Source organism: Dendrobates tinctorius, unplaced genomic scaffold (genome assembly GCF_039654945.1).
Source record: "Dendrobates tinctorius isolate UK_male_01 unplaced genomic scaffold, ASM3965494v1 ptg000194l, whole genome shotgun sequence".
In the NCBI taxonomy this organism is placed as follows: domain Eukaryota; kingdom Metazoa; phylum Chordata; class Amphibia; order Anura; family Dendrobatidae; genus Dendrobates; species Dendrobates tinctorius.
In genome coordinates this window covers 2,493,349-2,506,595 of record NW_027361861.1, presented here as the reverse complement: position 1 = coordinate 2,506,595, position 13,247 = coordinate 2,493,349, and the positions used below count along the sequence as shown (strand labels likewise).

Genomic DNA, 13,247 nt, shown 5'->3' with positions numbered 1-13,247 from the left:
CAGACAAAATAAAAGCATTGATTTTGCAAGAATGGACTGCTATCAGTCAGGATTTGATCCAGAAGTTGATTGAGAGCATGCCAAGGAGAATTGCTGAGGTCCTGAAGAAGAAGGGTCAACACTGCAAATATTGACTTGCTGCATTAACTCATTCTAACTGTCAATATAACCTTTTGTTACTCATAATATGATTGCAATTATATTTCTGCATGTGATAAAAACATCTGACAAACACACATAAAAACCAGAGGGCAGCAGATCATGTGAAAATATAATATTTGTGTCATTCTCTAAACTTTTGGCCATGACTGTACACATGTCCATGGTTTTTTTGCAGACGGAGGGACATGTCTGTTTTTGATCCGGATCCCAGATTAAAATTGCTCATATAAATCTCTGAGTTTGTAAAAATTGCAAACAGTACATGGATGGGATTGGTGTGCAATCCGCGTGCTGTCCATGATTAAACATTGCAATAGGAAAGAGAAGCTCTGTAATTGTATTCATTTTTTTTTCACTCCACTGCTTTTATCATAACTTACAAATTCTACCTGCAGTATGCACCATATACAAAATGCAGATTACTTTTTAAAAAGTATAGTATACATTATAACAGTAGTACACTTTTACTATCTGATCTCTAGTAGACGGCCGCTGAACTGCTTGCAACATTTTATTTTTTAAATTACCGTAATGGATTTCAAGGTCATAGTAATTCATTACACCCCAAAACTAACATTTCTATTGTATAAACTGCAGGTTAAAAAACAAACTTATTGTTTTGAAATAATATAAAAAAATATTTTTCAACAAATGAGCAAATTTAGTACTTAGAGCTGCAATATAGACTTGTTAATTGTTATCTTGGCAGTATGAGTCCCTGTCTAGTATATAGAAAGAATGCTGGACAGCCGGGGCGAACTAAGGGTGTACTTACAGTATATACAGTATATTTTTCTTTGCTGCCACCTACAGTTGTAAGTGTACACTTCAAGACCTTATTGCACAACCTCTTTTCTGCTTGGCTGCAGGATTTCTTCACTTACATAAAGTTATTTTTATTTATAAGAAGGCTGGTTTCTGGTTAGGCTACACATTTAGGCAATCAAACTGGACTTGCTTGCCTCTTCTTGAATCTTAATCTCTAATTAAGAGTATAACGTATCTTTTTTTCAGATATATTGTGTATATTGAAATTCTAAAAGTTGTTGCTGTCTTGCTTTTAAATACATACTCCACAGACTTTGACACATCTTTACAGAGAAATCAAAGATATGAAATGAAACACATATAAGTACAAGTGCAACGTTTTGGTGCACGTTCACACTGTGGCCATAAACGAACAAAACCTTGGCTAAACACAAAATGAGCAAATCCTCTGCAGTAAGTAAAGAAGGAAATAGTAATAGTACATGCAAATAACACAGGGAACTTAGCTGATCAAAAAAGCGTAAAAACCATCCCGCCGTGACAAGGTGTACCCAGTCGGGACTGTCCTATCTCTATTAAAGCTTTTACCTCCTTAGCGGAGAGTGTAGCTTAAATGACATTTCACAATTCTATTCACTAATGCATTTGAATGTGATTTTCAAAGCCAGCATGTAGAAGTAAAAAAGAGGCTGACTAATCACATGCATCATGTTTAAGACTAATATATAAATTTGATAATCTCATGATACACCAGAGGCATGGATAAAGTCTGTATGTTAATGCAGATCATATGAGATGAATTAGTATAACGGGACAGCTTGCCAATCAGAGTTTCATGCTGCGTTTTTCTGGAAGAAAAGAAAAAAAATTGAAAATCTTGTGGTTCGATTATTATTAGAGATGAGCGGATTGATTCATTAGACTCCGGTTCAGCGTTCAGGTCAGTGGTACCTGATGGCTAGTTAGGATGCCTAGGAATCTCTTACCTTCCGGCATCCCTGGCACAGCTTTTTATTAGCCAGCACTGACCCCACATCCTCTGTTCCACTAATACATTTCACATTGCAGTTATAGAGATTGCATTATTCCGATGACATGTCGTAAAATAAAAATGATTACAAAATGTATATATTTTATAAGCTCATAAACTAAGATATTTTAAATGTATCATTTGCAGAATTGACAGGAAAAAGGATAAAACTGAAAGAAAAATCCTGGACAGCCAAGAGAGAGGATTCTGGGATGTGCACCGACCTGTGGTATGTCTAAATATTCTTAAAGCGTACCTGTGGTTTTCAGAATAAGCGGTTGTGTATGTACATAAGAAATAACCGTATTTCTGGCTATTGTATATGTAACTTGTACCCTGTATTTTTCACAAGTGGTTCATAAGTGGAGAAAGTCACATATTTCTTAGATAAGATACTTTCCAAAGTTTCTTATATAGCTTATAGTCTTGATTTATGCAGAGTTTGTTGAAACAAAAGTGGCCATTTAAAACATTACTGTATATTTTGTTCAATAATATTTACCCTAATATATTTACCCTGCTATCTTGCTTTACCAATATATTAAAATTCTACTTCGCAATTTCCTAATTTCAGGCAGTCCCTGACTTACGACCATCCTACTTACTTAGAACTCATAGATACGAACATTGGATGTTCAAAAAAAAAATCTCTCAGTGCTCACCTCTCTGGCCCTCAACGTCTTGCTGCCGCCTTCAGGTCCTCTTTTTTGTGCTGTCGCATCTCCAGGCTCTTTACTATTTTCAATCATGTCCAGGGTTCAGAGGTCACTGCGTGCGTTATAACGCCCAATGACTTATGAGACCTGGACGCACCCATATGTCCTGGCCTACATTGAAAGGGCTGAAGATGCAGCGCACGATGGTTAGACAGAAGAAGACCGGAAGGCAGGTTCCGAGGCAGTAGGAGAGGTAAGAGATGAGGTGAGAATTAGTTAAAAAAAATAAATACTTGTATTTCTGGCCACCCTGCTACCTGCCGTTCGGTCCTCTTCTTTCTGGAGTCACACTATAGGCCAGGACTTACGGCTGTGTCTATGTCCCAGAAGTCACTGCCAACCTTATGATGCATAATGACTTCTGCTGCATGGACACGGCCAGAGGTACTGACCTCTAGTGAAGATACCAGGGATGCAGTGTCCAATGATGGAAAGAAGAGGATAAAATGACAGGCATTGATGCAATAGGAGAGGTAAGAGATGATGTAAGTATTTTCAATATAAAAAATATGAATAAATAATACTCACCTTTCATGCCGCCCACTATCTGCCATTCGGTCCTCTTCTTCCTGGAATCATGCGCTGCATCCCTGACATCTTAACTATAGGCCAGGGATGCAGCGTGCTACGATGGAAGAGGACCATATGGTGTGAAACGAGTAGTAAAGTGGTGAGAGAGCTGAGCGATGAGGTATTAATTTTTTTGTATTGTTCCAACTTGCATACAAATTTGTGTTATGAACCAAGGGTGGACGTATAGCTGGTGCAGCTGCATTTGGGCCTGGAGGTGCCAATCTGGCCTGTTGCTCAAAGCCTGAGGCTCCGAAGGGCCCATGGCCAAATTACCCTCATCATATATAGCGTATCGGGCAGGGAGTAATATTGCAACTATGCTGCCTAATGGAAAAAACTGGCAATGGAGCTGCAGGAATCCATTCTCAGCTTCCTGCCTGGCGGGTTCTCAGTAACACAGATACGCGCGGCTTGATGACATCAGCAAGTCTGTGTCATTTAGAAAGCTGCCAGAAAAGAAGAGAGAAGTGATGCCTCGGGAACGGATGGAGAGGTGAGTGTTGTTTTATTTTCCCAATACACTGGGGAGAGGATAATGAGTGGTGGGTAGGGGAGAAGGCAATGAGTGAAGTGGGGGGAACAATGAGTGTTGTGGTGGAAGGGGCAGTGAGGGATGTGGGGGGGTAGGACAATGAGTCATATTGGGGGGAGGACAATGTTATGAAACCTAGAGTGGACCCACTGGATCGCGGTGCCAACCGACCCTGGGCAAGCTGGCCAGGTGGAACCGACCCCTATACAGGGATTGTTAGGGGCAGGCCCAGGAGGAAGGTATACCGCTATAGCTAGTGCCAGAGGAACGGCTCTAAGACAACGGAAAGAATCAGGGTACTCACTGAGAATTAGACAAAGCTGAGCAGCCGCAGAGAGTCACGGGGTCCTGGACAAGGCAGAGTTCACAGAGGGTGCGAGATCCTGGACAGAGCAGAGCGCGCACTGGAAGCGTACAGGGACAGAGCAGATCAAAGCACACACTGGAAGGGTACAGGGACAGAGCAGAGCATGCACTGGAAGCGTACAGGGACCTGGGAGAGCACCTACACAGGCAAGTGTAGGAAATAAAAATCAGGTGTCGAGGAATGGCCGAAGCCATCTGATATACCTGACACTGGACGCCCGGCGAGATCACTTCCAGGTCAGGACACTGGCAGAAGCCTAGTGCACCCGGCAAGCACACGGCCGAGGCCTAAGAGTGCTCATGTGCGGACAGTAAGGAACCTGGGGAGGCTGCAAGGCCGGTAGCATAGTGACAGCGCAGCGTGCCCTGATCCCGGTAGACCGGAGCGAGGGAAGAACGGGCGGACATGGCGGTAAGGCTAGGTTCACATTAGCGTACCGGGGCTCTGCGGAGAGCTGCGTACTTCCTCCCTGAAGCTCCACCCACTTCTGCCCTCCTTCCGTTTAGGTCCACCTACTTCTGCATGCGTCCTGCGAACCTATCTTTAACATTGGGTATGCAGGAAATGCAGATGTATGCGGATATGTTGTTTTGATGCACCCGCCGACCGCACTGTAATACGATGCATCCACATGTCCTGCCTACCCAATGTTAAAGATAGGTACGCAGGACGCATGCAGAAGTAGGCGGACCTAAACGGAAGAAGTGCAGAAGTGGGCGGAGCTTCAGGGAGGAAGTATGCAGCCCTCCGCAGAGCCAAGGTACGCTAATGTGAAACCAACCTAATAGACAATGAGTGGTGTGATTGAGAGGACGAGAGATGTGGGGGGAGAACAATGAGGCATGTGGGGGGAAGGACAATGAATGATATGGGTGAGAACAGTGAGGAATGTGGGGGAGAGGACAATGAGTGAGGTGTGGCGGGGTAGGACAATGAGAGATGTGAGGGACGAACAATGAAGGATGTGGGGGGAGGACAATGAGTGAAGTGGGCAACAACAGTGAGGAATGTAGGGGAAAGGAAATTGATTGGGGTGCAGGAGCGAGCAATCAGGAGGGTGGGGATTGAGATGGGAATAAGGTGGATTTATGAACAGTGGGGAGGGGGAGGAGGAAATTCAATATGGATGTAAAATGAATTAGGTGGTTGAGGAGGGTGATAAATCCCTGATGACATCCTCCCTATCCCAAAAGTCATTATGACACTATCAAGGACTTATTGTGGAGTAGGACAGGAGGGGGTAAAATGCATAGGACACTTTGTAATGAATTGAAAGGTGGGAGAAGATGCTGTCAGGGACTTGTAATGAATTAGGAGGTGGCGGAGGATGCTCAGTACCTGATCTGACGGCACATGGACTCGTAGAGGTTTAAAGATCCATTCACGGAATGAAAATCACGGATCTGAGAACAGCGTCGGACTGGAACACCTTGGGCCCACCAGAGAAAATCATTCTTGGGGCCCACTATGTAGCTGCATAGAGTTAAATACCAGACCACCAATTATGCGGTAAAACACGCTAATATCCGGGTATAATATAAGGTTGTACATGTCTTAATTATGTAGCAGGAGTTGGGGTAGCCCCCTCATAGAATATAAAGCAGCCCCCTCACATAGTATAATGCAGCCATCTCATAGAATATAATGCAGCCATCTCATAGAATATAATACTGCCCCCCTCATAGGGTATAATACTGCCCCCCTCATAGGGAATAATGCACCCCCTCATAGGGTATAATGCACCCCCTCATAGGGTATAATGCACCCCCTCATAGGGTATAATACTGCCCCCCTCATAGGGTATAATACTGCCCCCCTCATAGGGAATAATGCACCCCCTCATAGGGTATAATGCTGCCTCCTCATAGGGTATAATACTGCCCCCCTCATAGGGTATAATACTGCCTCATCATAGGGTATAATACTGCCCCCCTCATAGGGTATAATGCACCCCCTCATAGGGTATAATGCTGCCTCCTCATAGGGTATAATACTGCCCCCCTCATAGGGAATAATGCATCCCCTCATAGGGAATAATGCTGCCCTCCTCATAGGGTACAATGCTGCCTCCTCATAGGGTATAATGCTGCCTCCTCATAGGGAATAATGCTATATAGATATATAGATATAGAGTTAGATAGAAATAGATAGAAAGATAGATGTAGAAATAGATAGATATAGAGATAGATAGTAGATAATGGATAGAAAGTAGATAATGGATAGATATAGATAGAAAGATTCATAGAGATAGATAGAGATAGATATAAAGATAGATATAGAAAGAAATATAGATAGATAGATAGATAGATCGATAGGTAGATAGATATAGAGATAGATAGAAAATAGATAATGGATAGATAGATAGATAGATATAGAGATAGATAGCTATAGATAGAAAGATATAGAGATAGATAGATATATAGATAGAGATAGATAATAGATAGAGATAGATAATAGATAGAGATATACAGATATAATAATAATAATAATAATAATAATAATATAGACATATATAGATAGATATAGAGATAAATATAGATAGATAGATGGCTATAAATAAAAATAGATATAGAGATATATAGAGATAGATAGATATAGAGATAATAGATATAGAGATAGATAGATAGATATAGAGATAGATATAGAGACAGATAGATATAGAAAGATAGATATAGAGATAGATATAGAGATAATAGCTAGATATAGAGATATGTATAGAGATAGATAGATATAGAGTTAGAAAGATAGATATAGAGAGATATAGAGATAGATAGAGATAGCTAGATAGATGGATAGATAGATATAGATAATAGAGATAATAGATAGATATAATAGATAGATATAGAGATAGATATAGAGATAGATGGATAGATCAATAGATAGATAGATAAAGAGAGAGAGATAGAGATTGATAGATAATGAGATGTAGAGATAGATATAGAGATATAGTGTTAGAGATAGAAAGATAGATATAGAGATAACAGATATAGAGATAGATAGATATAGAGATAGATAGATATAGAGATAGATAGATATAGAGATAATATATAGATAGATAGATATAGAGATAATATATAGATAGCTATAGAGAGAGAGATATAGAGATAGATATAGAGAGAAACAGATATATACACTCACTGGCCACTTTATTAGGTACACCATGCTAGTAAGGGGTTGGACCCCCTTTTGCCTTCAGAACTGCCTCAATTCTTCGTGGCAGAGATTCAACAAGGTGCTGGAAGCATTCCTCAGAGATTTTGGACCATATTGACATGATGGCATCACACAGTTGGCGCAGATTTGTCGGCTGCACATCCCTGATGCGAATCTCCCGTTCCACCACATCCCAAAGATGCTCTATTGGATTGAGATCTGGTGACTGAGGAGGCCATTTGAGTACAGTGAACTCATTGTCATGTTCAAGAAACCAATCTGAGATGATTCGAGCTTTATGACATGGCGCATTATCCTGCTGAAAGTAGCCATCAGATGTTGGGTACATTGTGGTCATAAAGGGATGGACATGGTCAGCAACAATACTCAGGTAGGCTGTGGCGTTGCAACGATGCTCAATTGGTACCAAGGGGCCCAAAGAGTGCCCAGAAAAAAATCCCCACACCATGACACCACCACCACCAGCCTGAACCGTTGATACAAGGCAGGATGGATCCATGCTTTCATGTTGTTTACGCCAAATTCTGACCCTACCATCCGAATGTCGCAGCAGAAATCGAGACTCATCAGACCAGGCAACGTTTTTCCAATCTTCTACTGTCCAATTTCGATGAGCTTGTGCAAATTGTAGCCTCAGTTTCCTGTTCTTAGCTGAGAGGAGTGGTACCCAGTGTGGTCTTCTGCTGCTGTAGCCCATCTGCCTCAAAGTTCGACGCACTGTGCGTTCAGAGATGCTCTTCTGCCTACCTTGGTTGTAACGGGTGGCAATTTGAGTCACTGTTGCCTTTCTATCAGCTCGAACCAGTCTGCCCATTCTCCTCTGACCTCTGGCATCAACATGGCATTTCCGGCCACAGAACTGCCGCTCACTGGATTTTTTTTCTTTTTCGGACCATTCTCTGTAAACCCTAGAGATGGTTGTGCGTGAAAATCCCAGTAGATCAGCAGTTTCTGAAATTCTCAGACCAGCCCTTCTGGCACCAACAATCATGCCACGTTCAAAGGCACTCAAATCACCTTTCTTCCCCATACTGATGCTCGGTTTGAACTGCAGGAGATTGTCTTGACCATGTCTACATGCCTAAATGCACTGAGTTGCCGCCATGTGATTGGCTGATTAGAAATTAAGTCTTAACACACAGTTGGACAGGTGTACCTAATAAAGTGGCCAGTGAGTGTATATAGAGATAGATATAGAGATAGATAGGTAGATAGATATAGAGATAATATATATAGAGATAGATAGACATAGATATAAAGATAGATAGAGATAGAGAGAGCGGTAGATAGAGAGAGATAGATATAGAGAGAGATAGATACAGAGATCGATAAATAGATAGAGAGATAGATATAGATAATAGATAGAGATAGATAGATAAAGATAGATAATAAATATAGAGATAACAGATAGCTATAGAGATAGAGTAAGATAGAAAGATATAGAGATAGGTAGATATAGATAATAGAGATAGCTAGATAGACATAATAGATATATATAGATATAGATATAGATAGATATAGATAGAAAGATAGATATAGAGATAGATGTAGAGATAGAAAGATAGATATAGAGATAGAGCGATAGATAGAGATAGATATAGATAATAGATAGAGATAAATAGATAGATAGAGAAAGATAGATAGATATAGAGATAGATATAGAGATAGAAAGATAGATAGATATACAGAGAGATAGATATAGAGATAGAGATAAATAGATAGATATAGAGAGATATAGAGAGAAATAGATATAGATATAGAGATAATAGATATATATATAGAGATAGATATAGATATAGAGAGATAGATACAGAGAAAAGATATAGAGATAAATAGATAAAGATAGATATAGAGATAGAGAGATAGATATAGAGATAGATAGAGATATATAGATAGATAGCTATAGAGATATAGAGATAGATATAGAGAGAAATAGAGATAGATATAGAGATAGATAGAGATAGATATATAGATATAGATATAAAGATAGATATAGATATAGCGATAGAGCGATAGATAGCGAGAGATATAGATATAGAGATAGATAGATACAGAGAAAAGATATAGAGATAGATAACGGATAGATAAATAGATAGATAGGTATAGAGATAGATAGATAGATATAGATATTAGATAGATATATATATAGATAAAGATAGATAGATATAGATGGTAGCTAGATAGATAATAAATATAGAGATAATAGATATAGAGATAGATAGAGTAAGATAGATAGATATAGAGATAGATAGACATAATAGATAGATATAGAGATATATATATATAGAAAGATATAGAGATAGATAGATAGATATAGAGATAGATGTAGAGATAGAAAGATAGATATAAAGATAGAGCGATAGAGATAGATATAGATAATAGATAGAGATAGATATAGAGATAGATAGATATAGATAATAGATAGAGATAGAAAGATAGATAGATATAAGAGAGATAGAGAGAGAGATATATAGAGAGATAGATAGATAGATAGAGAGAGACAGATAGAGAGAGCGAGAGAGATATAAAAAAAAAAAACAATACTCACCTCTCCTCCTCGCTCCCACGCTGATCCCGGCTTCAGTGTCAGGAGCTGCCCCCTCTGCCAGACACACAGCGGGTGCGCGATGTAGTGACGTCATCGCGCACTGGCTGTGAGTCAGGAGCAGAGGGGACTGAGGGCGGCGCCGGCCCTGATTTACAGCTGTAGTCTGCAGAGCGGCTCACTGGGCTGGGGGCGGGGCCTCTGGGGGTGGAGTCCTGAAATGATATTCACTGCTTCGCAGTGAATATTCATTTCTCTTTAGCAGCGGGGACAGGGGCTCCTGCCTCCTGACACCCGCTGCTGCTCCGCTGGCAGGGGCCCCCATAGCAGCTGCATGGTGTGCGACACACCACTGGCTGGGGGCCCCTGGAGCAGCGGGGGCCCTAGGCAACTGCTGGCCCTGTATGCCTGCAGGTGCCAGGGCCCACCAGATGCCAGGGCCCACCGGAGAATCCTCCGGTTCCCCGGTGGGCCAGTCCGACGCTGTCTGAGAATGAGATCCTGGAGGGTTACAGAATGTTCTGTTCTGCTGAGATTTTGAGGATCAGAATAGGACATGCTCAATGCATCTGTAAAAGCGGGCAGCACACAGACATTGTACATGGATACAGGAATGTAGCCTTATTATGTATAGTACAGTCACTTGGTATATAGTGTACTCACTTATGTATAGCGCCGTCCTTAGATACATAGTTTCCTCTTTTATTATGCATAACATTGTTCCTTATTAAGTACCATCCTCTCTAGTTATGTATGGGGCCGTCCCTTATTATATAACTTTCTCTGCTGTTATGTACAGTATTATCCCTTAAATAGCGTATTTTCTTTATTGTCAATCACAGCGCCCTCTTCATTACTTAGTCCTCTCTTGTTAGATATAAAATGACTGACTAGGCATCATCTGACCAGAAGACCAGTCCATCAGCCTCCTCCATTAGAAAAGAAGCTTTTATCATCATCAGTCAGTGCATTATACATCTAACAAGAGAGGATCAGATACATAAGGGACAGTGCTTTGTATAACAAGTAAAGGAACTGTTTAATAAGGGGCGGCAATATGCATAATGAGATTAGACTATGTAAGATACAGTTGTGTGAATGTGTTTGTCCCCTTCCCAATTTCATATTCTTTTGCATGTTTGTCCCACTTAAATGCTTCAGATCACCAAACAAATTTAAATATTAGGCAAAGATAACACAAGTAAACACAAAATGCAGTTTTTAAATGAAGGTCTTTATTAATAAGGGAAAAAGAAATCCAAACCTACAGGGCCCTGTGTGTAAAAGTGATTGCCCCTTAAACCTAATAGCTGGTTGGGTCACCTTTAGCAGCAACAACTGCAATCAAGCATTTGCGATAACTGGCAATCAGTCTTTTACAATGCTCTGGAGGAATTTTGGTCACTCATCTTTGCGGAATGTTGTAATTAAGCCACATTGGAGGATTTCCAAGCATGAACCCCCTTTTTAAGGTCATGCCATAGTATCTCAATCAGCTTAAGGTCAGGACTTTGACTAGGCCACTCCAACTTCTTAATTTTGTTTTTCTTAAGCCATTCAGAGATGGACTTGCTGGTGTGTTTTGGCTCATTGTCCTTCTGCATAACCCAAGTGCGCTGCAGCTTGAGGTCGTGACTCTGGTAAGGTCGATTCCTTGTGGATAATTCCCTGTCCCCCCCCCCAAACAAGGACGAGCACAACCATTTCTTGGGTGTAAAACGGCCACAGCAGCCAATTTATTGATATTTTGATAATTAAGAGATACTTGGTGAGGTCCTCGAAGCTAAAAAGGTCTGGTAGCTTTTTCTTTCCAGGGCATTGCCCCTTCCCTCCCATCCTTACTTCTAGCCGCAAGACCGAGAAGCACCATTAAACTGAGGGAAGAGGTTGCCCACCTGACAATGTGATCCTGCCGTTCCATCGCCGGGTATCACCCAATCTCACCAGACCACCACCACATCACCGTCCAATGAAGGAGATCCATGTATTTAAGGAATCCCCAAAACCGTAATTTAGCCAACTTCGAGGACCCACCAACGCCATAAAATATCAATGCACCCAGGTAGAACCCCACTGCTCACACAGAGCCATCTGTCAGCCATCAGGAGAGGAAAAAACCCCTGTGGGAGAAACCTCCAGGGAACCATGGATAACGAATTGCCCTTCCCCTGGGCTTAAGAGGTAACTGCCAATACTTAAAATTTATTTATTTTTATAAAACCAAAACATTGCATCTATATACATATATCATCGACTTGTCCATGCTGCTGATCTTCGCCGCTGTAACCCGGAATTTCTTCTCCTCTTGGGTGGGTGGGATCTTGCTGCCCTTCCTCAGGTCTGAGGACAAAGAGGGTTACTTGCCCCTGTCCTGTCCTTTTGTCAGCTCTATGTTGACAGATGGAAAAATCAAGCATATCAAGAAAAGAACACTGTCCCTACTGTGAAACATGGAGGAGGCTCTGTTATGTTCTGGGGCTGCTTTGTTGCATCTGGCACAGGGTGTCTTTAATCTGTGCAGGGTACAATGAAATCTCAAGACTACAAAGGGATTCTAGAGAGAAATGTGCTGCCCAGTGTCAGAAAACTTGGTGTCACGATCCATTTTTGGATCTGTGTCAGAGTCTGGACTCTCTTATATAAACCTTTTTCCTTTCTGGCCCTTGGGGGTTAATATGGGTTTTTGCCCCCGGTGGCCGCTGGTGTTACTACAAGTTTAGTGAGTCTGCTGCTGGATTCCCCCCCCAGTGGCCGCTGGTGTTACTACATGTTTAGTTAGTCAGCAGGTGGTGACTACTCCCACTTCCCTTTATAAGGCCACCTGGTGCTGCTGATCACTGTTGGTAATACTGGTCATTTGCTAACCAACCTTGGTGAAGACTGGACCTACCTGGTGCAGAGGGGGTTCAGTTTATCAAGAGCAGTGGTGTTGCTGCTGGATGCTGATCGGTTGCTTATTCTGCTGCTTGGAACATTGGCAGCAGTTGGTGGGGTTCGGGGCCTCAGCTCAGGTTCAGGCTCAACCAGAACCCAAGTTATCTCTCCCAGACAGGTTTTCTGGAGGGAGAGATAATTTTTTGTTTTTTCAGGAGGCCTGCAAGCTACACTTCAGTCTCCGCCCTCGTTCTTTAGGGAGTGAGGAACAGTGGGTGGGATTCATCATATCCCTTCTTAAGGGTGATCGCCTATTCTGGGACTTCTCCCTGCCAGCCGATTCACCATCTCTGCGGCCGGTGGACGAGTTTTTTGCAGCTTTGGCAAATATGCCCCCAGTAGGCCTTGCTAGGGAGGAGGACTCACTGGTGCAGGCGGATGAGCCCAGGCAGGTGGGAGGAATTGGTTCCCCAGCGGTGTTGCCTGCGGTTCATCGTGGTTTGGGG

The 13,247-nt window shown here is 41.8% G+C and overlaps 1 protein-coding gene across 2 annotated transcripts in view; it reads left to right on the top strand.

The window, feature by feature from the left end:
• Positions 1-13,247, top strand: part of RGS6 (regulator of G protein signaling 6) — a 629,091-nt gene that overhangs the window by 503,850 nt on the left and 111,994 nt on the right. For both annotated transcript variants that reach the window (XM_073552710.1, XM_073552711.1), the window contains exon 9: positions 2,108-2,189. In XM_073552710.1, the coding sequence (XP_073408811.1) occupies positions 2,108-2,189 (82 nt within the window). The remainder of the gene's footprint in view (positions 1-2,107; positions 2,190-13,247) is intronic.